General features: G+C 54.4%; 11 protein-coding genes across 11 annotated transcripts; 7 read left to right on the top strand and 4 right to left on the bottom strand.

Annotated features, from left to right (window-relative positions):
- Positions 1–139: 139 nt before the first annotated feature.
- K452DRAFT_324212 (uncharacterized protein) lies at positions 140–2,371 on the top strand (the record flags this gene model as incomplete). The annotated part of the gene is made up of 5 exons (XM_033544689.1): positions 140–359; positions 449–1,158; positions 1,208–1,978; positions 2,006–2,175; positions 2,275–2,371. 5 exons carry the CDS (start codon positions 140–142, stop codon positions 2,369–2,371), a joined length of 1,968 nt encoding a protein of 655 aa, XP_033401927.1.
- A 1,964-nt stretch (positions 2,372–4,335) lies between these two features.
- On the top strand, positions 4,336–5,478 carry K452DRAFT_305178 (uncharacterized protein; the record flags this gene model as incomplete). The annotated part of the gene is made up of 5 exons (XM_033542875.1): positions 4,336–4,450; positions 4,502–5,067; positions 5,118–5,210; positions 5,265–5,319; positions 5,378–5,478. 5 exons carry the CDS (start codon positions 4,336–4,338, stop codon positions 5,476–5,478), a joined length of 930 nt encoding a protein of 309 aa, XP_033401928.1.
- Positions 5,479–5,660: 182 nt separating this feature from the next.
- Positions 5,661–6,218, bottom strand: K452DRAFT_305179 (uncharacterized protein; the record flags this gene model as incomplete). The annotated part of the gene is made up of 1 exon (XM_033542876.1): positions 5,661–6,218. The coding sequence occupies one exon, from the start codon at positions 6,216–6,218 to the stop codon at positions 5,661–5,663; it is 558 nt and encodes a 185-aa protein (XP_033401929.1).
- A 1,793-nt stretch (positions 6,219–8,011) lies between these two features.
- On the top strand, positions 8,012–8,436 carry K452DRAFT_194139 (uncharacterized protein; the record flags this gene model as incomplete). Its single annotated transcript, XM_033535908.1, has 2 exons — positions 8,012–8,045; positions 8,096–8,436. Coding segments are annotated over 2 exons (375 nt in total), but the record flags the coding sequence as incomplete, so codon positions are not given.
- Positions 8,437–9,922: 1,486 nt separating this feature from the next.
- On the top strand, positions 9,923–13,139 carry K452DRAFT_220295 (uncharacterized protein; the record flags this gene model as incomplete). The annotated part of the gene is made up of 2 exons (XM_033536456.1): positions 9,923–10,404; positions 10,457–13,139. 2 exons carry the CDS (start codon positions 9,923–9,925, stop codon positions 13,137–13,139), a joined length of 3,165 nt encoding a protein of 1,054 aa, XP_033401931.1.
- Positions 13,140–13,826: 687 nt separating this feature from the next.
- K452DRAFT_348799 (uncharacterized protein) lies at positions 13,827–14,893 on the bottom strand (the record flags this gene model as incomplete). The annotated part of the gene is made up of 4 exons (XM_033545556.1): positions 13,827–14,205; positions 14,318–14,551; positions 14,640–14,738; positions 14,829–14,893. 4 exons carry the CDS (start codon positions 14,891–14,893, stop codon positions 14,028–14,030), a joined length of 576 nt encoding a protein of 191 aa, XP_033401932.1. The 3' UTR covers positions 13,827–14,027.
- A 319-nt stretch (positions 14,894–15,212) lies between these two features.
- Positions 15,213–15,810, top strand: K452DRAFT_220188 (uncharacterized protein; the record flags this gene model as incomplete). Its single annotated transcript, XM_033536454.1, has 2 exons — positions 15,213–15,364; positions 15,480–15,810. 2 exons carry the CDS (start codon positions 15,213–15,215, stop codon positions 15,808–15,810), a joined length of 483 nt encoding a protein of 160 aa, XP_033401933.1.
- A 775-nt stretch (positions 15,811–16,585) lies between these two features.
- K452DRAFT_219862 (uncharacterized protein) lies at positions 16,586–17,679 on the bottom strand (the record flags this gene model as incomplete). Its single annotated transcript, XM_033536435.1, has 8 exons — positions 16,586–16,698; positions 16,790–17,006; positions 17,066–17,187; positions 17,247–17,261; positions 17,327–17,343; positions 17,408–17,425; positions 17,503–17,553; positions 17,630–17,679. The coding sequence occupies 8 exons, from the start codon at positions 17,677–17,679 to the stop codon at positions 16,586–16,588; spliced, it is 603 nt and encodes a 200-aa protein (XP_033401934.1).
- Positions 17,680–19,488: 1,809 nt separating this feature from the next.
- Positions 19,489–21,725, top strand: K452DRAFT_355654 (uncharacterized protein). The gene is made up of 6 exons (XM_033545978.1): positions 19,489–19,650; positions 19,709–19,867; positions 19,932–19,992; positions 20,042–20,437; positions 20,489–20,588; positions 20,654–21,725. The coding sequence occupies exons 1-6, from the start codon at positions 19,607–19,609 to the stop codon at positions 21,385–21,387; spliced, it is 1,494 nt and encodes a 497-aa protein (XP_033401935.1). The 5' UTR covers positions 19,489–19,606; the 3' UTR covers positions 21,388–21,725.
- On the bottom strand, positions 21,427–22,150 carry K452DRAFT_107726 (uncharacterized protein). The gene has a single exon (XM_033534983.1). The coding sequence runs from the start codon at positions 21,910–21,912 to the stop codon at positions 21,544–21,546; it is 369 nt and encodes a 122-aa protein (XP_033401936.1). The 5' UTR covers positions 21,913–22,150; the 3' UTR covers positions 21,427–21,543.
- Positions 22,151–22,577: 427 nt separating this feature from the next.
- K452DRAFT_220097 (uncharacterized protein) lies at positions 22,578–24,339 on the top strand (the record flags this gene model as incomplete). The annotated part of the gene is made up of 7 exons (XM_033536450.1): positions 22,578–22,655; positions 22,711–22,797; positions 22,901–22,964; positions 23,025–23,281; positions 23,359–23,651; positions 23,707–24,174; positions 24,225–24,339. 7 exons carry the CDS (start codon positions 22,578–22,580, stop codon positions 24,337–24,339), a joined length of 1,362 nt encoding a protein of 453 aa, XP_033401937.1.
- Between the last annotated feature and the right edge of the window lie 1,002 nt (positions 24,340–25,341).

Raw genomic sequence — 25,341 nt, forward strand, 5'->3', positions numbered from 1 at the left:
GCTTCTCGGAGCTCTCTCTGTTTCTCTGTCTGCTGTCGCGCAAGCTCGCCACTGTGCCATCGTCTTTCTCTCTTTTTCGGTCTCATGGCTTGAAGCATCACCACTGCGTCTACTACTGCTCCAGTCCGCCACCTTCACCATGCCGTTGCGCATAACCACCTGGAATGTGAACGGCATTCGCAACCCATTTGGCTATCATCCATGGTGCGACAAGCGCACTTTCGACGCCATGTTCGACATTCTCGAAGCAGACATCGTTGTGATGCAGGAACTAAAAATCCAACGCAAAGATCTGCGAGACGACATGGTGCTGGTGCCGGGCTGGGACTGCTACTTCAGCTTGCCTAAACACAAAAAAGGTGGGTTTTGTCACTTGCGCAATCAAACAGTTCACAATTCAAAATAACGCGTCTATACGGTGACGCAACTGAAGCTCACAAGGCCTTAGGCTATTCGGGTGTCGCAATTTACACTCGCCAGTCCGTGTGCGCGCCAATCCGTGCAGAGGAAGGCATTCTCGGTGTTTTATGCCCGCCCAATTCTTCAATCCCATACTGTGACCTTCCAGCCGATCAACACATAGGCGGATATCCAACCGAAGAGCAGCTGGAAAAGATCGAGGTTGACCCAGGCATGCTCGACGCAGAGGGACGTTGTGTGGTCCTAGAATTTCCGGCTTTCGTCATTTTCGGTGTCTACAGCCCAGCAAACAGTTCTGGATTACGAGATGATTTTCGTTATGGCTTCTTGGTTGCGCTTGAAACCCGAATCAGGAACCTCACTGCTTTGGGAAAGCGGGTTATTTTGACCGGAGATCTCAACGTTTCCCGTGCGGAGATAGACACTGCGAGAGCAGATGAGATGATGAAGAAAGAAGGTGTCGCACATGCCGAATACATCTCGTTTCCCAATCGGCGAGTTTTCAACCAGTTGTTGAAAGACGGCGAGGTGGTGGAGCCTCGTGATGAGGGAAGAGAAGAGCCTGTGCTATGGGACACGTGCAGAGGCCTTCACCCAAAGCGGACGGGAATGTACACTCATTGGGAGCAGAAGATCAATGCCAGACCCGGAAACTTTGGGTCGCGGATCGACTATGTGCTCTGCAGCATCACCATGAAAGACTGGATAAGCGAGGCCAATATTCAAGAAGGGTTAATGGTGAGTTGCATGCATTTGAAGCGTCAAGCCTAGCCACTGACCAGCCCAGGGCTCTGACCATTGTCCCGTCTACGCCACACTGAAAGACAAAGTGTTGAACAATGGTCAAGAGATTGCTTTGCTTGATATCATGAACCCGCCCGGGATGTTCGAGAACGGAAAGAGGCTTCGGAGCTATGATGGAAAAGGCTGTCCTGCATTCTGCGGGAAACTCTTGCCAGAATTCAGCAAAAGGAGAAACATAAAAGACATGTTCAAGAACCCATCCTCTACTAAGAATTCCCCGACCACTAGCGGCAGTCCACGCACAGAAGCCAGCACAGTGAAACCAAGTTCGCAGGAACTGCAGCCTTCGCAAGAAAGTTCAGCATCATCATCATCTCAGGAGCTGAATAGCGGATCTCAATCGCAAGTCGAACCTAACGGCAACGGCTCACAAGGCCAGGTAAGCCCAAAGACAAAGAGACCCGCAAGTGGCCCGATAAACACGAAGACAGCCAAGCGTAGCAAGATGTTTGCACCTGCGTCTGCTCCCAAGGCTCCAGTGAAAGGACAGCAGATGTTAACAGGGTTCTTCAAACCCAAGACGAGCGCACCGCCTGAGCAGAATCACAGCACAGACGCCCAGAACTCACAACCACCGACTACAACATTGTCGCAACAGAGCCGAGCTTCGAATCTTTCCGCTGCAGTCAATGGGTCCTCCGTTGACGGCAGCGTCGGAACACGATCTCCATCCACCTCAGAGCAGAAACGCCCCGATACCACCCTTGCACCAAAAGAAACAGTGGGTCAGAGAGCGACACGAAGTCCGTCAACTGTAAGGTCTGATAAGTTCCCAGGCGAGCGCGACAAAAGCCCCGAGATAATCGACCCCATTGTCTCGAAAGAGTCCTGGTCGAAGCTTTTCACAAAGCGCGCGCCTCCGCGGTGCGAAGGCCACGAGGAGCCGTGCATCAGCCTCACGACGAAGAAACCCGGCATCAATTGCGGGAGAGCGTTTTGGATGTGCTCGAGGTATGTCGCGGAGTTCTTTCTCGGGTTGTAGATTGCGGTTGCGAGGATAAGATCGTTTTGTGTGGCGCTGTCGATGCTGACTTTTCGTGCGCTTTCTAGGCCTGTGGGCCCCAGTGGCAACAAGGAGAAAAACACGGAGTGGCGGTGCCGAACATTCATTTGGGCGAGCGACTGGAATGGTGGGACGGGTGCTTGACCTGCGGTATGCGGTGGTTTGTGCTTGTGGAGTCCGGCGCCGTGGTACTCGATATGGTTTCACGACAGGCACGTTGGCAGGGCGAGGTTACTGGCTGTGCGCATTATGCGCTTGAAGAATTGTACGCGCTGGTCGCGGCGATGGGTTAGGCACAGTACGCTTGCTGGGCATGGTGTGTAGGTACCTAGTGGGTGGAGATTGCTGTGCGCTGTTTCTGGCATGGCAGGTAGATATGACAGCCGATTGGCTTGCTTGCATGAACGGGAGCGACAGCGGAAATAGCATGGAGGATACATACACACATACATACTCAATCCATCTTTTGGCATCTGGGGTTGGGGTGAGCTCACGGCCTCCAGGAACTCACCACCGCAGCAATCCACCACTAGAAGGCCACAGCCACGCGAAACGCCTCAGCGCAAATCCGGCTGAGGACGGCCCGGTATTCCTCTCACGCGGCACCGTGCACGTGTGTGTAAGGGAGGCATCGACCACACACACACACCGACGCAGACCCCAGCATCTGGCGTCCTAGAGCACCCAACTCATCCTCAACCTGAGTCCTCGCCAGAAAAAGAAAAAGAAAAAGACAGACACCGCACCGCAGCGTCCATCTCATCTCCTGTCTCGCGCAGCATGCCGAAACCACCACATGTAACGGCAGGGCCCGCTCCGTGGCTCGCACAGCTGCGTCTGAGCAGTGGCATGGCTTTCAGAGGGGGCGCTGGGGCGGAGAAGTTGGGAGTGCGGGTGGGCCTGGTGTTGGGATTGGGGTGGGGGACTGGAAGCCTTTTTCGTGGGATTGTTGCTGGTGCTGGTGGTTGTCTGGTTATTTGGTTTTTCTTTTCTGGTATTTTGAGTTTTGAGGGGGTTGGGGCATTCGTGGCTGTGGGTAAGGGGATCTATCGTCTATGAGGGCAGTTTGTGTGCTATTTTTGGGGGGGGAAGGTTTTCTTGGTTTGACGTGATAGTGTATTTGTAGCTGTAGTTGCTTTTATCGTGCTGTTATGGGTTGTCCTTGTATTCGTGCATTTTGTTTTTATATTCTTGATTTTTAAGTTTTGTTGAATTTTCGGAGATTTTGTCTTCCTATTCTTGTAAGATATTCTCGTGCTCTTTTGTGTCTTATTGTTTTCGTAAAGTTACTGGACAATCGGTTGGTATAGCAGGTTCTGTTTATGGATGAGGGGTGGACAGGGCAACAGCAACGGGTGAGCAATTATTCACTGTTCGAATATCCTATTTTTACGCTTTGCAGGCCTGTATTACTATCATCACCCCCGTAGCCTCGAGCCATTATGTAGTTGCTGCTACTAACTCCAGCATATCCAGTACAGCCGGGTTCCTTGACAATTATTCACAAGAGATGGGTTCGTGAGCCACTACATTGTTTAAGTTCAAAGACATCTTAAAACTCGTTTTCCAACGCTGTTCCCAGAGACTTTGCTTTGGGCTTCCTCGTTCCTATTTTTGGAGTGTCTTTCTCTTTAGAGATTCTTCGTGATCTGTTGACTTCCCACGCACCAGTAGAGGACCTCATGTTCCTGAAACATCGTTTTATTTGTCGGTGTTGTGCTGTTGGTGCAAGACACGGCCAGCTTCGCCACTTTGCCTGGGCGGAGCAGCGCAGGTATGTGTGCATCTTCGTGCATCAAGGCGGTTATGTTTATCTATGGGACGTTGGAGACGTGTGTTTGAACTGGAGGCGGCGGGAGAGGTGGCTACGAGCGGGGCTTGGCGGAGCAGGTCGCATCTATGATATAGGGTTACTATATGCGGTTAGGTAGGGCTAATGTTGCGTGAAAGGTATGTTTACTTCACATTGTTAATGCCATCTCCGCCTCTCCAGCCCAAGCTCGACTGCGACATTTACTTCTCAGCTACGATCCCTCGACTGTGGCATCAACTTCCCAACTGCGATCGTAGCTGAGCTCTTAGCTCCAATACTTTGAGCTTTTGGCAAGATGGCCAACATGCCGACGAACCGCTGGTGGCGTCCTCAACACCCCTTCATACAGATTAAGCCGACTGTGAACCAGCTCATCAGGCAGCGACAGAACTCATGGAGGCCAAGTGAGAGTAAGGTCCCCACTGACCATCCTTTGAAACGACACTGACGTATACACACAGAAATCCTTCCGAAGCTACTTCAGGGCTCAGCTGAGCATCTCGACTGTATTATGCTGGACCTCGAATGGATCCGCTACGACTACATCGTCCGCCTGTCAAAGAACCACACAATCCCCAACACGAAGGACGCCGTCCGCGACTTCGTAGCCGAGTGCGAAAAGCTGCTGAACCACACCGACGTCGTGGCATCCCCTGAGGTCCGGGCGCACATGTTCGGGCGCATCCGCTCTATCGCCGTCGACCTGATGAAGCTCATCCAGAAGAAGCAAGCCTACGCCGCTCTCTGCCGCGAGAAGCGCTACGAGGACCTGGTGACCTGGCGTGCCGAGAACCCCTCAGGCTTCAAGCCGCACCTCCCCCGCTGGACGCAGTTCCTGGGTCATGAAGCGCCCGGCGCACAGCGCTTGTTGCTTCAGTACAGAAATGTGCTGCAACCGAACCGCAGTACCTACCAGGTCATCCCGCATGGTGGGGTGATGATACTGATGGATTGGGATAACGAGACAGTTGCTATCATCAACGATCTGGATGAGAAGAGAGAAGGACAGCCGACACTCTTGCAGCAGGTAAGTGGAGTGGTGGCTCGTGAATGTGGATGTTGGCTGATGGCTTGTAGCGCATTGAATGGGGTCATACCAACGTCCATAGCTTGCGGAATGGATTGCGGACTTTCGAGCCGAAGATCTTCGAGCCATCGCCATGGAACAAGGTGAGTGGCGTGTGGTGCGCTTATGCTGTTCGGAGTTTACGCTGACATTGGTAGACCTCGGAGGACCTCTTGGGTTACCAAGACCTCGAGTCTATGGATCGTTCGTATGGTATGTATTTCCCAAGACCTACGAGCGGAGACCGAGCTGACAATGTTACTCGCTTTAGCGGAGATGGATGAGCGAGACCGTGAACTACCAATCGAATACCTACAATTTCGCTGCGTGTTGATACAGAAGTTCTTGAAGCGCAGGGGACCCAGGGGTTGATGCGTCTCTCATTACACAGCGAGGCAGATACTGAAGAGCACTGCCGTAGGCAATGGATCATTAGAGCAGCCATGATTTTTATCTATGAGGTGTGATAAAGGCTCTACAGTATTTGGTGCTTAAGCTACCTATACCGCAAAGAATGGATAGTTTACATGCGTCGAGGTAGCGCAATGAGTCCCTCACTCTGGGAAGTTATTAGAAGCATGTGTCCTAACTCCAGTCTCCATCGACGCAACCTCCTGTCGCAGTGCTTCCCCCACTAATTGAATGCTTAGCCACATAGCTTCGATCTTGTCATTAGCCCAGTCCTTGCAAAACCTAGTCCGGCGCAAATCGAGATGTTTTGGATGCATGATTTCCTCTATGGTTTCATCGTTGATACCAAGGATTGCTAAGCATCTGTACCAGTCACCAGCTGAGGCTTCCGCGATGTTGTCTATGTCGGTATCGGCAAGGTGTGCATTGGCTTTACCTATGAAGGAGCCAGGAAAACAGAGGAAATCTCGCCACAGGTTTAGGGAGATCATAGGACAGAACCCAATAAATTCGTAAGTCTGCCTGCTGTAGAGTAGTGCTGGGACTTCAGTGAGATTTACGTCGATACAGGTGAGTTGGTCTGTTGAAATTGTCCGTTTGCCGTTTCGTGGTGGAGTCAAAAGATTAAGTTGCTCCAGGTGAGCTGCTGTCTCATCGTCTATAACCGGCTGGTGTCTAAAAATACACCTTTTTAAAGGCATGCCGTGTTGAATGAAGGATTGACTTGAAAACTGCTGGTCCCAAAGTGTAGTGATGGAAAGATGCGCGATGCTTTGAGCTCGTTCGTGTGATATTGAAGCGTGGTACTGAGAAGATATGCGGTGTTATGGGTTTGTTTGTATCTGGATGAAGCGAGAAGATACGGCCTTTCCATTTTGAAGGCGGGCGCTTACCCCTTCGGAAAAGGCAGGTGCTAATTGCCTACCTCCTGTGGAAGTCTCAACCTAGTACTTCTCCATTGGCGCCGGTTGCGATCTCTCAGGTCGGTGTCTGGCAGTTTGAGTCATCGAATAAGAAGTGCGTGAAGGGCGGCCATATGTATCCTTACCTTGACGTTAAAGCAGTATTTTCACAAACACCGCAGTTTTTGTATATTTTCACTTTCCAGCCGGAAGGAGCTGGTATTTCCCACCAACACGTGTCTCTGTAAGGTACACTAGTTACGTCTCAAATGTTGGCCCGGTGGGTATAAATCATGGAGTTTATTGCCCATATAATTATTCCGAGCTGACACACCGTTGATCAGATGCATCATGGATGGGCTACCTTAGCACGAGAATACTATTTGCTGAGCCATGTGACAATCCCATACTCAATTGCCATGCATGATCGCCATCAATTAATTGAAACCGCTGCCCGCATTGGAGCCAAGGAAGAAAGGAAAGATAAACCCCAGTAAGAACTAAGAAGTGAGTGCTATCAAATTCCGTGGACGAGGGAGAGCCGGGCTGGTCCCAACACCGACATGATCAGCGTGAAAAGAATAGGCCAGAAGATAGTGCCTTGTACTGTGAGCTTGGTATCTTGAGTTCAAGGTGTCTGAGACTTGCCTTCAATTGTGGGAAAACGTTTCGTTGTGGATACCAAAATCGAATCCAGTGTCGAAGCCAAACTCGAAATTGAAGTCCGTGCCGTGAGAAGAGAGGTCGAAACTGGCATCGAATACTCCATCCTGAATAAGTTGATCCTGACGCTTCGCTGCACCCATTGGATTGGATTCGCAGATGTCCACCAAAGCATCTTCAGCCATGAATTCTGAGATCAGGGCATTTACCAATTCTTCCTGTGCTGTTTCAGTGGCCTTGCCCCTGATACAAGGCTTTGTTCATTCGATTTACAGCACTAACTGTTATGATCCGCTGTATTCAAACAGAAAGTTTGGCTGTTGATTTTTTAAGCCAAATCCCATGCTGAAGTTGCAAAGTAGTGGATGGGTTGGTCCGAGAAACAATGAAACTGAAGTCTTAACACAGAAATGTGAAATGAAGTTGAGTGAAGTGAAGAGGGTCTTGGCTTCCTTTGTTCTACTTAACAGCCACCCAGCACTTTACGTACTAGAAGTCCTTGTCCAAACTCTGCTTCAAACCTACCACTCTACAACCACCACCGGACAGTTATCTTTGACTTTTCGGTGGAGCCTTGGAACCTGTCCTCGTTGTGTCGCAAGCCTTTCTTCAGAACTCTTTACACTGCCGCTCACTGCTCTCGCAAAGACAAGATGCCAGCCCTCGAAACTCTTGGGTTGCCGCCACACGTAGAGCAATACTTGCTCTCGTGTAACAAGCAGCAACGGGACCAACTTGCTGCTTCACTACAGGACACGCAAGAGCGAAAGCTTCTCACAGCCATTGAAGCCGTTAACAATGGTAAAGTCAAGAATGGAAAGATAGTCCTCGATGCAAAGAAAAGCAAAGCTGGAAAGAAGACCAAGGCCGGAAAGAAATCACCCAAGAAATCACTTCATGCGACCGGCAACAACCATGAGGATAAAGCAAAGCGCCCTCTTAACGGTTGGATGGCCTTTCGAGGTAAGGCATCATACTTATTACTTATTTGTCATGCACCTAATAGTCTATAGCCTATTACTCTCCGCTCTTCACCTCACTTCAGCAGAAGCAAATCTCGGGCTTCGTTAGCACCATGTGGCAGAACGACCCGTTCCAAGCCAAGTGGGCCATCACTGCAAAAGCCTACTCGAAGCTTCGCGATGCTTTCGGTAAAGACCATGCACCCCTGGACAGATACTTCAAGATCGCGTGTCCTGAAATCGGCATAATTAGCCCAGGCCAATATATGGAGATGCTTGGTTGGGAAGTTTCTCTCAGCGATGGCGAGAGAAAAATCTCTCGCCGCTTCACCCCAGATATCTCGTCTTTCCCTGAGGAGTTGCGCACCACTAGTCTGTCAGCCGATGAACTGGCTATGCGGGTGTGCCATTCAGACTACCCTAAGAACTTCGAGGACACCTACTTCAACGGCGAGCCATTCATGGCTATGGCAGTTCATCCGACCGCTGACCCAGACATCGTCAACGTTGCTGCGCAAAACAACAATGGTGGAAATGCGCCACCCCAGGCCCAGCAACCTATGGCTCCCATGCCAGCGGGCCAAGCTGTTCCTAACCCGCCTCAAGCTGCCGTACCTATGAACTTCCAGGTTGTCAACAACAACCCTCAAATGGCCAATGCTGCGGCGGCTGCGGGCCATAATCCGAACCAGACGGACGACGAGCCGGAGGAGACTAACAACTTCCCTAATCCACAATCAAATGGTTGCGCTATGAGAATTGGCTCTTTTGCACGCAATGATCTTCTCGCAAACTCGTTCACGGATCCAAGTGTCCGATTCCCACAATATCCACTCGTCGATCTTAACAACCGTCGCCAACTCGGAAACTCTGCAGGGACAAGCAGCCAACCTACTACTTCTGCGACCACGACCAACAGCAACTTAGATGCTGGCGGAAACATTGAAGCCGAGCCCGAGTACAGCGTCCAGGAAAACTATCTGGAGTGTGCCAGGGACTTCTTGGAGTCTGGGGATATGTACCCCTACAACAATCAGTTCAACCCAGACGTCTCCTTGGACAACTTTGACTTTGACTTGAAGAATCTCCAAGAGTTCACTGTCTTGGATACGGATATCTCCGACATCATTGAAGACTGCAACTGGGATGACCTGGATTATGGTGGTTTTTGAGCATTAGGTACTCTTGGGCTCCCATATTCCTCATGAATGGGTAAACAAGATGGTATCAGTGAATTGCAGGAAGTCCAAAGTTGGAAACAATCCAGAAAGGCGTTAGGATCAGTTGACTAACTGGGAGGAGACAAGAATGGCTTTGTTCATGGTTCAATTGAGTAGATAGAGCATACCCCGGCGAAACTTTTGAGATTCAGTGCCTGGATATTAGGAGAACTAGGCAACCAATACACAATACGATAATTTTCTCTAAGTATTGCTCACAAAAGCTCTATCATTGACTCTCTTGCTCTTTGAAAGTGCGCGCCTAAACCCAAACTTTACAGCTGAGGTTCGATTCGTCGATGATGGGGAGGCGGGCGATGGGCGGGATCTCGGGGTGGCGGGGCTCGGGGCGCGGTCGGCAGGGCGGGTGAGCCGGTGGCGCGGGCTCTCTGGAAGGCGGTGCCGCTGACCTCTCTGCCACGCGCACCACGACCTCCGGCTCTAGACACTCCAGCTGCTTCCCGTGACGGCCCATCGTTTCCGTGCTGCGCCTGCAATGAGACGTTAGCCGGCGCACACCACCGCGGCCTGGACCCAAGAGCAGCCATTTGGCCTCTAGACCCTTAGCTACTGCAGCAGACGCCACGCCGCAACCGTTGATCACCGCAGAGGCTCGCTCCATGGCTGTGGCTGAGCCGAACAGGACTCTATCACAGAAATGCTCTCCTTCGGGAATTTCCTGCTAATCTACGTCTTCGGCGGCCTGACCTTTGTCCCGCTCTGCATCGCTGTCGTCTTGTGCCACGCATACTACACCTTTCCCACCCGCCACCTGGACCCAGATGCCGACGCCCACGAGCCGCTGCTTCCCACGCCCGACGACGACGATGCCACGACGCCTGCCCGTCGCCTCAGCGAGCTGCAGGCCGACGCCAAGCCGCGCATCAACGAGCCCGATGTTGCCGCCGCATACTTTGCCGTGTGTAGGGAATACGTGCCCGGCGGCGTACAGGGGAAGCCGCCTGAGCGCGTCACGCCCGCTGGCACCGTGGTAGGCGTCGAGAGCCCTAGTGTATACCAGACCATGTACCGGAGCCTCTTCGATCGCAACAGGTCCCAAAGCCCAAGCATCGAGGGCGGTGTCAAGGGGAACGCGAAGGCCGCAAAGAAGGCTCGGAACGTCTTCTTTGTCGTCCTCAGGTTAGTGCGCCGTTTCTCGGCCTGGCCATTGCCTGTAACTCACGCTGAACAGGCACGGCCATCTGATCCTTTTCGACGACTCTGAACAGCTCGAAGTGCGCCATGTCATTTCCTTGGCGAACCGCGTCGTGGATGTGTACGCTGGCGGCGACCCCATTGCTGAAGGAGAGCTTTGGATCAAGCGCAACTGCATACGGCTAATGCGCAAGCAAACTCACAAAGAAGCCGAGGCCGACTTCAACACTCTTTATCTATTTTCCGAAAACTGCAATGAGAAAGAGGATTTCTACTTTGCTCTGCTCCGGAACCAGGAGCAGAGAGCCGGACTGCCGGTATCGTTACCACTCAAGTTTACCCCGGAACACATGGTCAAGCTCGTACAACAGTTACACGCTTCTGAAGAAAATCTGCAAACCCGATGGATCAATGCACTGATTGGGCGGCTCTTTCTTGCCCAGTACAAGACTTCGGTCGTCCAGGATTTCATTCGCTTGAAGATCACCAAGAAGATTGCGCGCGTGACAAAGCCGCCTTTCATTAGCAGCATCAACATCCAACGCATCGATATGGGCGATAGCGCGCCACTCATCGTCAACCCGAAACTGAGAGAACTGACACTTGACGGAGATCTCACTGTGGAGGCCGATGTCAAGTACAATGGAAACTTCCGACTCGAGATAGCAGCAGTGGCTCGCATTGATCTGGGCTCGCGATTCAAGGCGCGGCACGTCAATCTGGTACTCGCGGGTATCCTTAAGAAGCTGGAAGGGCACGTGCTGCTGCGGATGAAACCGCCGCCGAGCAATCGGTTGTGGATGACTTTCGAGCATCCTCCAAAGTTGGAAATGTCCATTGAACCTATTGTTAGTTCTCGGCAGATTACATACGGTGTCATTCTACGGGCCATCGAAAACCGCATCCGCGAGGTCATCACTGAAACTTTGGTCATGCCCAATTGGGATGACATACCCTTCTATGACACCAGGCACCAAGAAATTAGGGGCGGTATTTGGGATACAGAAGGAAAGCCGGAAGAAGATTCCGATGCGACCTTGAAACCAACTACACATGAGACAGACCCCGTCACTGGTACTTCAACCCCTGGTGAAGGAGATGAGACGCAACAGATGTATATGACAGAAGGGGGGAAGACTGTGAGCATGCCTAACCTGCCCCATGCAGCGCCTTCTGGGGTTACATCACGGAAGAGTACCAAGTCCGCCCTCTCTTCCGAATTGAGTGCTGAAGATGCAAAGTCAAGCGGGGTGGATCGGTCTCCAGCGTTCAAGCCAAAAGCCATGAGGTCCAGTTCTTTTGCCACAGTTGCCCATCCGGTCGTCAGTACAGAACCAGCGATGGTAGACGCCTCGAAGTCACCACCAGTCAAGGCCCAGCAGGATGCTGCCTCGGCAATGAAAGACCTGTCAGCGCGATCACAACCAGTATCTCCTGCGGAATCTCCAGTTGGATCTCCCTCAGCTGCGAGTACAATAACCAGGCCTCGCGGAGCCTCGAAAAGAGAGAGAACAACCTCTGTGCCAAAGGATCCAGATGTTGAAAGATCTAGGGCAGTCGAAGAAACCGATCAGGACCCATTGGGAATAACAGACAATGGGGCAGGCTTGGTAAGCCTTGACGGAAGCTCGCTTTACTCAATCCCTAGCACTTCGTCAAGTTACTCCGACTTCAAATCGCATGGCTCCTCGTCTGCGAAAACTGCTTCTCAAACATCTCACACAGACAGACGACAATCACTAAATGTGTCCTTGAATTCGGCCACAACCGCCGCAAAGAAGTGGTTTGCCTCTCGCAACCACAACAATTCGTCCCATGCATCACCCAGTCCCTCCATCGCCGAGTCAACAGAGACACCCTCCGAGCCACACGATACGCACGAGCACGCCCGCGACGCAGACACATCCTCTATCCACAGCCATCATCAAAATCACAATCAAAACCACAATCACAATCAGAACCAGAATCACAACCACAACCACCATCACAATCAAGCCCACAAACCCGAAGGCATGGGCTCACAAGCCCGCCCCATTGGCCGAGGCCAGCCACTCCCTCCCCCAGGGACACCGCTCCCCCTCCCACAGAAATCTGAGAGCAAGTGGCCTTCAAACCCGCTCTCAGGCTTAACACGGCGGAAACCGGTACCACCACCACCATTACCACAGCGGCCCAACGCGCAAAACGAGCAGCACCAGCACGACAGCAGCAAAGACGACCAGCACCTTGCGCCGCCGCCGCTGCCGCCTCGCCGATACAGCCACGCGCGATCGAATAGCTCGAAGTCGGATCGCTCGTTCCACCAGCATGCGAGCGAGGGGTACACGTATGGCTTCGGCGGCGAGCAGCCCGTTGATATGCTGGTTGTGCCGGCGCCGGTCGCGGATTCACCGCAGCCGGGGACACCGGTTATGCCGGAGCATCGGGAGCACGAGGAGCATGAGGGTGAGGGAGAGGGTGGGCATGGGCAGGGGCATGAGCATGAAGGTGGTGGTGGTGGGGAAGGCGGGGAAAGTAATAAAGAGCACGACACTGCGGCACAACAGCAGCAACAACAGCAACAACAACAACAACAGCAGCAGCAGCACAACACTGGCGCAGGTCTCGGTATTGGCGGCGGACTTGGTACTGCTGCGGCCGCCTCTGCCGCTGCAGCGCAGGAGGAGGAAGAAGACCGCGCGGACGCGGATATCTTCCACCTCGAGGTCGGGCTGCCGTGAGCCAGGCAGCAAGCAAGCGAGTGAGCAGAGCGTTGCGGGTCCCGCTGTTGCCCTTCCCTGGGAGGAGTTGGAAGGCGTAAGGGAGGAAAGAGAACGCGATGGCATCGAGGATGGATGGATGGACGTATGCATGCGTACATACATGCTTGTGTGGAGATTGTTATGGCCCGCCCTGCCCTGCGTGTTGGTCGGCTTTGGTGCTTTAAGGTGCTCGCTGGTGGAGAGAGATGAGAGACGAGGGCAGATGGCATAAGAGCGTGAAGGCTTGAGAGGAAGGGATGAGGGCGGCATTTGCTTTTTTGCTTGCTTGCTTGCTTGGCAGCGGGAGTTACGAAATCGAGTATTACTTGCGTGCATTATATCAGTTGTAGGGAGCGTGTTGAGATTTTTTGAGCGGAGAGCGTGTGTGCTGGTGTATGCTTTGGCATGGTGTGGTGTTTTTGGGGGAAGGAGGGTTGTGTACGTAGATAGGCTCGTGTGTGGGTCAAGTATGTGTATTTATCTTTGCTGTGATGGAGGCTCCTTGTGCGTCCTTGAGTGGCAGCTTACAGGGCTTGAGTGGATGGGTGTGCGAGCGGGGATTGGGGAGAGGTGGATATGCGGATGGATAAACGGAGCGGAGGCCGTTAAACAGATATCACAAGTCAAAACGCGGTAACGCGTGACGCGTGTCCCATGGAGAGCAGACGGCAGAAAAGAAAACCTTAATTGATCGTAACTAACTCACATCTTGAGCCTTAGCAAAGCTTCGAGACGGCATGGGCATAATGGTATTTGAATTTTTCGAAACTACTTCTCCGCCAAACCCTCCTTCGCGGGGGAGCAGAAAAGCCTACGCCCATTCCCATGAATCGACCCTTTTGCACCTGACGGTCATGACAGGAAGATCTACTCCTCGTCCTCCTCCTCGCCGGCGTCGTCCTTGGCCTCAGCGGCCTTGGCCTTCTTTCTCCTGACACGGCCGGGGCGTCCGCCACCGAAGGGCGAGGTGAGGGAGAAGTCGATGTGCTTCTGGGAGTCGAGACGGACAACGAAGGAAGGAACGTTGACGATCTGCTTGCCGACACTGCGAGGGGTTGTCAGAAATGAATGTCTTCTGATTTTTTTCCTCGAGCCATTGGATCGCATTGCGGCTGAGAGCGCGCGTTTGCTGGCCGAGCTGGTGGTTGGGCGCTTACCGGATGTGCCTCTGCTTGATCAGGACACGGGCGTGGTGGATGGACTTGGCGAGGCCGAGCTTGTAGACGCAGGTCTGGAGGCGGCGCTCCAAGAAGTCCTCGACCTTGAGGGCAAGGACGTAATCGAGCTTCATGCGGGACTCGTCGAGGACACCGACACGTACGAGACGGCGAATCAGGGCGTTACCCTCGAAGAGACGCTTGGGGTCCTTCTCGTCCATGGTGAGAAGCTGACTATAATGATGACAGTTTGTCAGTTTTTGCTCGTTTTTTTCCACACGTCCAATGATCACCCGATTCGGCGCGTGGTTCACAAACTTACCGGGCAGCACGACGGATCTTGGAGAGGGTCAGCTGGACGCGCCAGACCTCGCGCTTGTTGCGGAGGCCATATTCGCCAACAATCTTCAATTCAGAGTCCCTATCCAGCGAGTATTAATCAACGAGGGTTCTCACCGACGTAAGCAGAGGACAAGCTCATGCTCAGTGGCCGATCGAGAGAAGAACGTACAGACGAGCGGACTCGAAAGGACGACGCGGGACCTTGTAGGTCTTGGAGTAACTCCTGGGAGCCATGGCGTCGTCGGTGTCGGGGAGGGGTCGAGGTTGTCGAGAAGTCGCAGCTCGGGGACTTCGCGATGTTGGACTTTTCGCGGGCGAAGATAGTGGGTGCGGCAGCGCAAGCGAGTCCGGCGAAACTAGTTTTGCCGACGGCGGCCACTGATGATTTTGAACTCCCCAAACCACCGCCCGCACTGACAAGGACGACGGCGACTTTCAGCGCAGAACCTCAAACACCCCGACAACACTCCCGTACGCACACCCATTCTCCTGCTGCTGCCAGCCCGCTTGCTCCTCCCGCTGACTCCGCCTCCAAAGTTACAACTCCGTCGCAATGGGTCACTCCGCAGGTCTCCGCGCTGGCACGAGATACGCCTTCAGCCGTTCCTTCAAGGATCACGGTGCGATTCCTCTCTCCACCTACCTCAAGACCTACAGGGTCGGCGACATCGTCGATGTCGTTGCGAACGGTGCCGTCCAGAAGGGGTCAGTCTTAGCCCAACCCACCAAACAAAAACAAACCCCCGCCCGATTAGAGCGCCGCAGCCACAACCGACGTCGCGGCGACAACAAAAAAGACAGCAGCTAACCAGGCGCACAGTATGCCCTACAAGGTCTACCACGGCAAGACCGGCATCGTCTACAACGTGACCAAGTCCGCCGTCGGCGTCATCCTCTACAAGCAGGTCGGCAACCGCTACATGGAGAAGCGCATCAACGTCCGCATCGAGCACGTCAAGCACTCGCGCTCCCGTGAGGAGTTCCTTGTCCGCGTCAAGGAGAACGCCGCCAGGAGGAAGGCCGCCAAGGCCGACGGCAAGAGCGTCCAGCTCAAGAGGCAGCCCGTCATGCCCAGGGATGCCAGGACCGTCAGCATGAAGGACAACCTCCCCGAGTCCATCACGCCGCTCGCCTACGAGACCACCATCTAAACGACGTTGGAGTGGAAGGGGGTGGTCGCTGGGGTGGCTATACGGTGGGGCATGGCTTTTGGCGCTGTTTACCTAGGGACATTATGCTTCAGGCCCGAAAAACTCAATGACAGTTGATTCCTTGTTCATACCCTGGGGTTGCAAGATAATGACGGGGAAAAGTTTATGATATCAGCGCAGCGAAATTTCGCCAGCATCTCTCAACATGGCCTGTGCGTGCCTGGATCTCACCTCTTCTCGCCGGCCCGGGCGATAGCACTGTCCACGGCTTAATATTTGCGGAGATTGCGCGCATCTGTTAAGGGGTTTTGAGGGCGGCCTTGCCGGTGCTCTTTTGATGATGATCAGCCACAAAGTGAATGTTCTATGTGTTTTCGGTGATCCATATGGATCCAGCCCTGATACTAAATAAGGACGCAAGTCCAGCGTTACGTCTGCCATAACGCAATCCCCGGCCATAAGACTGCCGCCGTAAAGCCGCAAAAGAAAGCGTGCAATGCTTGCTGAAAAATGAACTCGACCGAGTATTGCCCGATAATTCCCCGCGAAGGGCATAGTAGACCTGAAATCCAAAAACCATATGCTAAACCATCTACAAAGAACAAACGAGGAACGAGACGTAACTTCCACTGGCAAACGCTCAGAAAATTGGCGCAGCCCGGGCCATGCAGCAGCCTTGAACGCCTCTAAACTCCAATGATGACGCTGAAGGTATCTGCTGAAGAAGGAAATATAAAGAAAAGTAGGCTCTGAACGGCGAATCGGATGATTCGGCCTACATCACCACACACTTCTTGTCGTTCTCCTTCGCTCCCTTGACCGAGAGCGCTACTCTTGCGGCCTCAGTAAAAGCCTCGTTGACACCGCGGTTCTTCATCGCGGAGCATTCTGTATAAAGTTAGCGTTGCTGTTTCTAGTAGCAGTCGAAATAGAGTGAAGCTCGCGCCTCCCCGTATCTCGCTTCCAAAAATACACATACCAAGATATCTGAGCGCCCTAATCTTTTCCGCGGCCTTGAGACCCTGGTCGTAGTTGATGAGAGGCTTTTCAGCGGCCTGTTGGCCTTCTTCGTCGTCCGTCTGTTCCCTCAGATCACACTTCAATGCTACGAGTACGAGCTTAACTCCGGGGCAGTTCTCGGCGATTTCTCCCACCCATTTCGTCTCTACGTTTTCGAGGGAGTCAGGAGAGTCGACCTGTTCATAACGAGTCAGTATATCGGGAAGCGCAAGGGCGATTGGAGAGAACATCGTACGCTGAAACAGAGCATGATGGCATGGGTGTCATCGTATGACAATGAGCGCAGCCTGTCGAATTCTTCTTGACCGGCCGTGTCCCATAGACTCAGCTCCACGTGGACGTTGTCGATGAAGATGTCTGTAACAAGTGTCAGAAGCGCCGGACTGGCTGCCGAAAATGGCAATAAAATGTCTCACCATGTACGTAGTTTTCTGCGCGCGAAACACGTTAGCGACCATGGACCCTTGCTGGTTGGTAGAAACCGGGGGAAACAAACCAAAGACCGTCGGCTCGCTGCGCAGGAGGGACCTGGGTTAACTGAATGTCTTTTTTGCGGTGATATGCAGACAGAACTCACTAAACCGTGGGGAAGTAACTGTAAAAGGCAATTAGGTCAGCAAATCCCCTGGTGAATACTGGGGTATGCGCCTTTTCCGGCGAAGGCTGACTTACCCTCGGGTGAAGACATTGAGGAGCGAAGTCTTGCCACAGGCACCGTCGCCGCTGCGCCAACCGTCAGCATACTGGTCATCCGCGTGCTCGTCCTGCCGGCGCCGCCACGGCGCTCGAGAGTACATACAGAAGCACAAGCTTCCGCTGCACGGTCTTGGTTCCACCACAGAGAGGCATGGTAAGCGGTATTATGGGTAGGGAAGATGCCGGTCCGGAGTAGACGAGATGCTACGAGAGAATATGCGCGCGGCGGAGTCGGGAGGCGTGGCTCGGACGGAGAGCCGCGAAAAGAGAGTCGTCGATGGGCGTTGCGATTGCCGTAAGGGCGATGGAGGGCAGAGTATGTACGGGCGGGCGGGGAGAGGTGGACGGCCAGATCGAGGATGGGGGGAGGTTGTCGGGAGGAGGTAGAGGCGAACGCGGTGCCAGCTGGAGGAGGATGGAGATCAGTCCCAAGGTTCGCCTTAATTTAGCGACGATGTGGCTTGGGCGGCCGATGCGTTACTGGGAACAAGGATGCTGGTCAGCTCCGGCTCCGGTCCTGGCTTGCTGCTCTGGGGCGTTGCGGTCATGAAGAGAACACGGCGAGCAGGTGCTTATTATTAGGCGGGCGAGGTTGCGCAGCTCGTGCAACGGGGGAAGCGGGCGGTTGTCGTGATGCTGGGCCCACGACTCGCTCCTTTGACGTACGTAGTATCCCGTCGCCGCTAGGTACTTTGCTCCTCCGTGAAGTCCGGTTCCCCACCGTCGAAAATTGCAAACAATTTGCGAGCGGCCTTCAATGCGAGGCCAGGCACCGCAAGCCTCGAGGCCATGCCGATGCCGGACTAATGCCACCCTCCCCGCGGCTTAAACCAACGGTTTTGCCTCGCCCGTTTGCCGTCTAGCTAGAGTACAAGCCGCCTGTCTTTGCCATTCTTCACCCGCCCCAGGCCCATGCTTTCCCTTTTTGCACGAGTCATGGCCTCGACAAGCCTCCATCTGAACCCTGCTTTGAGCCTTTGCCCTCTTGCGCGCTCATCTTTTTTTTTTGTCGAGCCACGATGCTGTACCAGTCAGCCTCATGAGACGATCATATGCCAGCTCATAACGTCCGTTACCGTCAACCGAGATTCGCCTTCTAGCCAGACAGGGAATGATGGAGGCAGTCCCTACTGACTAGATACTTCTTGTCTAGTGAAAAGGTCTTAGCTATAAACACCTTAACTGGATTTCTTCTTCCACTCCGTATAAGCGTCATTATCTCGTTAGGCAGTGAATGTCGCTTGACGCTGATGGACGTTATGCGCTAGCTTACGGGCAGGGTACCGGCCGTATTCGACGACACGTCTACCTGTAAGCGATGGTACCGTGGGTACATACGTAGTAGACGTGGATAGGTAGTCCAACGTGATTGGTGCCGGCGGCAGCGGTTTGTGTTCCGGCCAACTGCAGCTACCTAAGAGAACGCGACGACTTGCGTGTAAGGACGCGGCATGCGCTATGGTACCTACGTAACGGTCGGCGAGCGGGGTCTCAGCTTGCGGCGCGGGCAAGCGGGCGCGCGGGGGGATGCGGGGCGGCCTGGCGGCGGCGGGATCCACACAGGCGGTTGGGATCTCGCCAAGAGCGGATATCAGCACTGTTGAACCCTCGTGCTGAGAAGGATGCGGAGGAAGAGGGTGGGCCACGGAGGTTGGAACAATAACGGCATTCTTGCCCGCGTGCCCGCGTCTTTCACATCTGCATTGCTGCAGCAGCACAGCGGCTGCAGTCCGGAAATGAGCCGGACACAGGGAGGCTGGAGCAGAGGTGCAGAGGTGCAGAGCTCGCGCGATCAATGATGCAGGCTCGCAGGACCTAGCGTGAAGATCAAGTGGCCATATTGTGCGGAAAGGCCTCTTTGACATTTTGATGCTGGTTCGCGCATTAGTGGCGCGGCGGACCGGCTTGGCGCGTTTATCGATATCGGCCGGGATCGAGCTCCAGGCGGACGCGAGTGACAGCATCCATCAACACCCCAACCTACCTACTAGCTTCTCCCCTCTGGCCCCACGCCTGCCACCTGCACCCCGATCGCCGGCGCTCCCGCTCGTACGCCGTTCTGCCGAGATTACCAGCCACCATGTCTTCCGACGACGACTTCATGCAAGAGTCCGACCAAGAGGAGTATGTCCGCCGCCGCCGCCTAGATATCTGCCTGATGAGTCCACTAATCTTTTACCAGCTATGACTTCGAGTACGAAGACGACGATGACGAGCAGACCGGCGACGTCGACATCGAGAACAAGTACTATGGCGCCAAACAGATGAAGGCGGACAACCCGGAGGACGCGATAGACGAATTTCTGGGAGTCCCTGCTTTGGAGGAGGAAAAGGGCGATTGGTAGGTTTGCGCATGGTGGCGCAGACCCTTGAATTTGGCTGAGCTGCCGACTGACCGTCGCAAGGGGATTCAAGGGTCTCAAGCAAGCAATCAAGCTGGAGTTCAAGCTGGAACGCTATGCTCAGGTAAATGGCTGACCTTCTCGTCTGTTATCCTCATACTGATGCATTACAGGCGGTAGAACATTACCAAGAACTACTGACTTACGTCAAGTCGGCCGTGACCCGCAACTACTCTGAGAAGTCCATTAACAACATGCTCGACTTCATTGAGAAGGCTGCCGAGGACGACCAGGCATATCGTTGCATGGAGAAGTTCTATGCTCTCACACTCGACTCCTTCCAGAGCACCAACAACGAGAGGCTTTGGCTCAAGACTAACATTAAGCTGGCAAAGCTGTGGCTAGAGCGCAAGGACTATCGCCAACTGACCGACAAGTTGCGGGAGCTTCACAAAGCGTGTCAAAAGGAAGATGGCACAGATGACCCCAGCAAGGGCACTTATTCCTTAGAAGTCTACTCGTTAGAGATCCTCATGTACGCCGAGACAAGGAACAACAAGCGACTGAAGGTCAGTAGCGGAGGTGACTCTTTAGCGCCGCGCCATCTAATATTGGTCTAGGCACTGTACCAGCGGGCGCTAAAGGTCCGCTCAGCCGTACCGCATCCCAAGATTATGGGAATCATTAGAGAATGCGGAGGAAAGATGCACATGAGCGAAGGTAATGCACGCCTGTAACAGCCGCTGTGAAGCATAGATGATGTATGATGCTAACCAGGGGGGCAGAAAATTGGAAGGAGGCTCAGAGTGATTTCTTCGAGAGCTTCCGCAACTACGACGAGGCGGGTTCGCTCCAGCGCATACAGGTGCTCAAGTACCTGGTCCTTACCACGATGCTCATGCGGTCCGACATCAACCCATTCGATTCTCAGGAGACCAAGCCCTACAAGAATGATCCCCGCATTGCGGCCATGACGGACCTGGTCGACGCATACCAAAGGGACGACATCCATGGCTACGAAAAGATCCTGCAGAACAACAAGGACCTGCTCGCGGACCCCTTTATTGCGGAGAACATTGACGAGGTCACGCGCAACATGCGGACTAAGGCGGTGCTGAAGCTGGTCGCGCCGTACACGCGGTTCACGCTGAGTTTCATCTCGAAGCAGCTCAAGATCTCGCTTCCAGAGGTGCAAGACATAGTGGGCTTCCTTATCGTGGATAAGAAGCTGCGCGGGAAGATCAACCAACAGAACGGGACGGTCGAGATCGAGAGTAGCACAGACAGGGATCGGGTGCATGCAATGCAGGAGTGGACGGCGGCGATAGGAGCGCTGTGGACGACGGTGCTGAGCGAAGGCGAGGGCTTCCGGTCGGAAGAAGGATCGCAATTCCAGGCCGGCACGGGAGCACAAGGCGCATCGGATCTGGGAGGGCGCCATGGGCCCAGCGCGAAGCTCAGGAGCGTCACGAAGGGCAAGGGTTTCTCGGGAAGACTGCCGGGAGCTGGGTTAAGGTAATGACTTGCAGCGGTCGCCTGCAAGCCCTTGTACGATGGGGCGAATGGACTGAAACCTTGGGCGACGGGGCGGGTGCATTCCCCAGGGCCAGGTCGCGTCATGGGCAAGCCGCTGGCACTCGAAGGGCTGAAACCTGCGGGCAGGCCGGGCGGAGGGTCAGTAGATTCCAAGCGTTCCTTTTTCCAAACCCCCCCATGGTGTGAGGCGGCGCTTGCTGCAAGATCGGGCGGAGTTGCTCGGCGGGACTCGAGGGCGCACCGGAGTAACCTGCAGTCGTGCTCGTTTGGCCCGAGGCGGCGGACAAGGTCGACGCCAGGTGGAGACTGGACAGATCCTTGAACCGGGCTTCGATGGTACGAGCAGTCGACTGACGCCCGGGGCCGGGCGGATTATAATGCTGCGCGGCGTGAGGGTCCTGCGCGCCGGCGGCCGGGGCGAATCAGCGGCTGGTGACAACCTCATGTTACCAGTCACTTTCTGCCCAGCACCGTGACTGAAGTGCAGCAGCCGGCTGCGAGGCGCCATGGCTCCAGCGCTCCACGAGAGCACACAGTGCTGTGCGTCGTCACTATTCCTTGAGCAGCCGGTTTCACCTGGCTTACCGTATCGCTCGTCGTGAGGCGCCCTTAGCGTTGGACAGACTCGATTGAGCCTTCTTCAATGCCATCGCAGTGCTACCGAGCCTCGCCGTTTCAAACCGTCTGCGTGAATGTGTTGCAGAGCGCTTTGGTACCTGGCAGCATAGTCGATAACTCTTGCAAGCCCCTTCCCCACCGTTCCCTTGATATATTGGCGGTGCCCCTGGCAAAAGCGCTGTGTATCACAGCGAGGACGTCGTCTCTGCAACCACGGGCGCGGGTCTCTGCGCATACTAAAAACCGATCCGCCGCTGCCAGCTCTTCAATGGCCGTTCGTGGGTGACCAGCCGAGTCTGCCGTGGAATCCTAAAATCTTCCTGAGCTCTTCAACACCAGCGCGTGAAGCTTTCGCGAGCCCAGGCCATGAACCGCCAACCCATCCTCTCGCCTACCTTCCATCACCCTTACCCTCCGCAGCCGTCGTTCCATGACCCGGCCCTTGCTTCGGTGTCGAGCTTGTCGTACAGGTCCTTCCAGCTACCTCATCGGACCGCGGAGCTTCCCGCCGGCTACAACCCAACACCGCTGCCTCCGCGCCCGCCAGCCGCAAGGATGAGCTACGCGATGCAATCCGACGACGACCTCGCCCAGCTGCAAAAGCTGTCCAACGAGTATGAACCTGAGGCGACGGTAAGCTCTCTTGCAAAACCCACTTGCCCGTTCGCCCCCGCTGATTTTGTCCCAGGGACCGCTGGTCGGACCAAGGCAGTCGACGGCCGCCATCACCACCGAGTACGCCAACGGCGACCCCGTCTATCGCGCAAAGACGCAGGTCAGTTGCCGCCCGCCCGCCCGCCTGCCCGCTCTCTCTCTCTCTCTTTCTCTCTCTCCGTCGAAGCTCTGTTACTAAAAGATCCGTGTGTCGCTCGTCACAGAACCTACCCTACAAATACTCGCACTATCGGACCTGCCGTGGAGATGGACACTGTGGTTGGAGAGGTGCGTTTTCTGCGCGAGCTCGATCGAGCTTTGAGAAAAGACGCTGACAGTATTTGCCAGCCATCGCTTTTGGTTATTTCGAGGCCCTGCTGCGCCTGGGCGACAGCAACAAGTTCTTCGAAGAGCAGGCTCGCCTCGGATCTCTGGCCAACATCCTAAACCAGGTCGGCTTCCCGCAAGATGTTTACGAGGACTTTGCCGAAGAGACGTTTTCTCTGCTTCGCAAGCTCGTCAACGTTCCCTCGGGCGACGAGGCTCAGCTGCTGGCGGCGTTCAACGACGAGATGGTATCGCAGAGTATCATCACCCACCTCAAGGTCGGTCTCGTGATGCCCTTCTATGCTGTGACACCCGAGGTCTTAGCCCTGAGCTGACTCTGACCCACCCATTTTAGCTCCTGACAAGCGCTTGGATCCAGACGCATCCTGCAGACTTTGCGCCGTTTTTGCTGGATCAGGACATCCGGAGCTACTGTTCCACGCACATCGAGGCTGCCGTTTGTGAGATCGAGCACGTTGGCGTCAATGCACTCTTCAATGTCCTGCTCAAGCCTGCAGGCCTCGCTCTGGAGATTCTCTACCTCGACCGCAGCGCCGGCGAGGAAGGGAACACTTTCCGCTATGACGTGATTGGCCATGACGGCTTGACCATCCTTGACCCTCCCACCATAAGGCTCCTCTACAGACCGTGAGTACCACCTCGAGCATCTGGTGGCTTGATCGGCTTACTAAAACCTGCCCAGTGGTCATTATGACATCCTGTACAAGGCAGAGGAGATCCAACAAGCTATGATTCCTCCTGCATCCACCCATGTCGCCGTAAATCTGGCCCCTCATCTGTCTGAGGACTACGTGCACATGGACAGGGGCTTCTCCGATGTGCTCGCCTACATTCCCGGAATGGGCGCCTCGACGTTCGCGCCCTCGTTGGGTCAGCCGGGCTATATGTCCGATCCCTTCGGCTTCTCGTCCGCACCGGCTCCGCAACCACAGCCCGCGCCACAGCCAATGTATACACCGCTTCCCGTGTCACATGCGAGCACCGACTATGTTACGCATGGCTTGCCCATGGAAGCGTCGGTTGCACTGCCGCTCAACAGCCCTAGTGGACAGACCGAGCGAGGCGGCCCGTTCCGACCTTCCGCCTACGAGTTAGACTTTGCCGCTGGTCCCTCCCACCCCCTGCCTTTCCAAACGTCGATCTTCAAGAAGTAAGTTTGCTGTCCTGGCCTTTGTGCGAGTGTATGCTTACGCGTCGAAGCTCGCATTACAACACGGCGCACTTCCTTAATCCCGATTTCCAGCCGGAAGAATGGACACCGGACGCTGAATATGCCTCGAGTAATCGGTCGAGACACAAGTCAACATCGCAGTAGGCCTTGGGCCTTGCCAGTCTCATGGATCTAATCAGCCTTACGAACATCGGTCTGAATGTTTGTTGGCTCGACCATTTCGGAAACAACAGCGGGTTTGGGCGTTAACGAGTTCGCGTTGCAAGGGGCCACTGCATAAGCATCATTCACGACATTCACGACCTAATGGCACAATTCACGAGACTTTTCTCTCCTTCGGGGCTCAGCTCCTCCCCCCATCCACATTATTCACTTACTCTTCACCCGCCTCCGTCGTCCGACCGGCCGGCGTCGTGTCTCCCTCTTCATCGCTCTCTTCGAACTGCTTGCACGCGCATCATATCTTACGAAAACGACCGTTACGACCACACATAAAGACTATTTGCCTCAGGGTGCCCTTACCGTCAGAATATTTAGGCAACTCTCTCGATCCTCTCTCACAGCGCGTAGCACATTAGCCTTTTTCGCGACAGGTCTTAGCTCCCTCAGGTCTTTCGCCTCTTAATGCGGCTTTGACCGCTCGCGACGGACAGTCTTCACGTCGCCGAGCAACAGCAGGGACATGGCTTGCTCAGCGTTTGGAACGAACGCCTTCGGCTGCCACCACCATCGGCATCGGCTGCGGCATTGGCGCGCATACAGTGGGCAAGCTCACCGTTACGCACGCCATTTTCCCTCCCTTTCTTTCCGTCTCTCTCTTTCTTTTTCTATCTATCTTACTTTCCGTTTCGGGTGCATTGGCCAAGTACACGCTCGTCACAAAGTCGGGAGGGCAAGAAGACGAAGAGGAAGAGGGGACCCAAGCAAGAAAGAAGGGAGAAAAGAAAGCACATCATCACCATCATCATCATCATGATCGGGATCCAAAGCTCAAGGCTTGGACGAAACAGGAGTCAAGGTTGTTGTTGCTGTTGCTGCTGCTGTTGCTGCAGTTGCCGTCGCCGTCATTATCAGGGAAAGGGAGGGGATTAGGGGGAAGAGTAGGGATTAAGCGGGCGCGGGACTAAGTAAATTTTTACATAACAA

This window comes from Aplosporella prunicola, assembly GCF_010093885.1.
Source record: "Aplosporella prunicola CBS 121167 unplaced genomic scaffold K452scaffold_3, whole genome shotgun sequence".
NCBI lineage: Eukaryota > Fungi > Ascomycota > Dothideomycetes > Botryosphaeriales > Aplosporellaceae > Aplosporella > Aplosporella prunicola.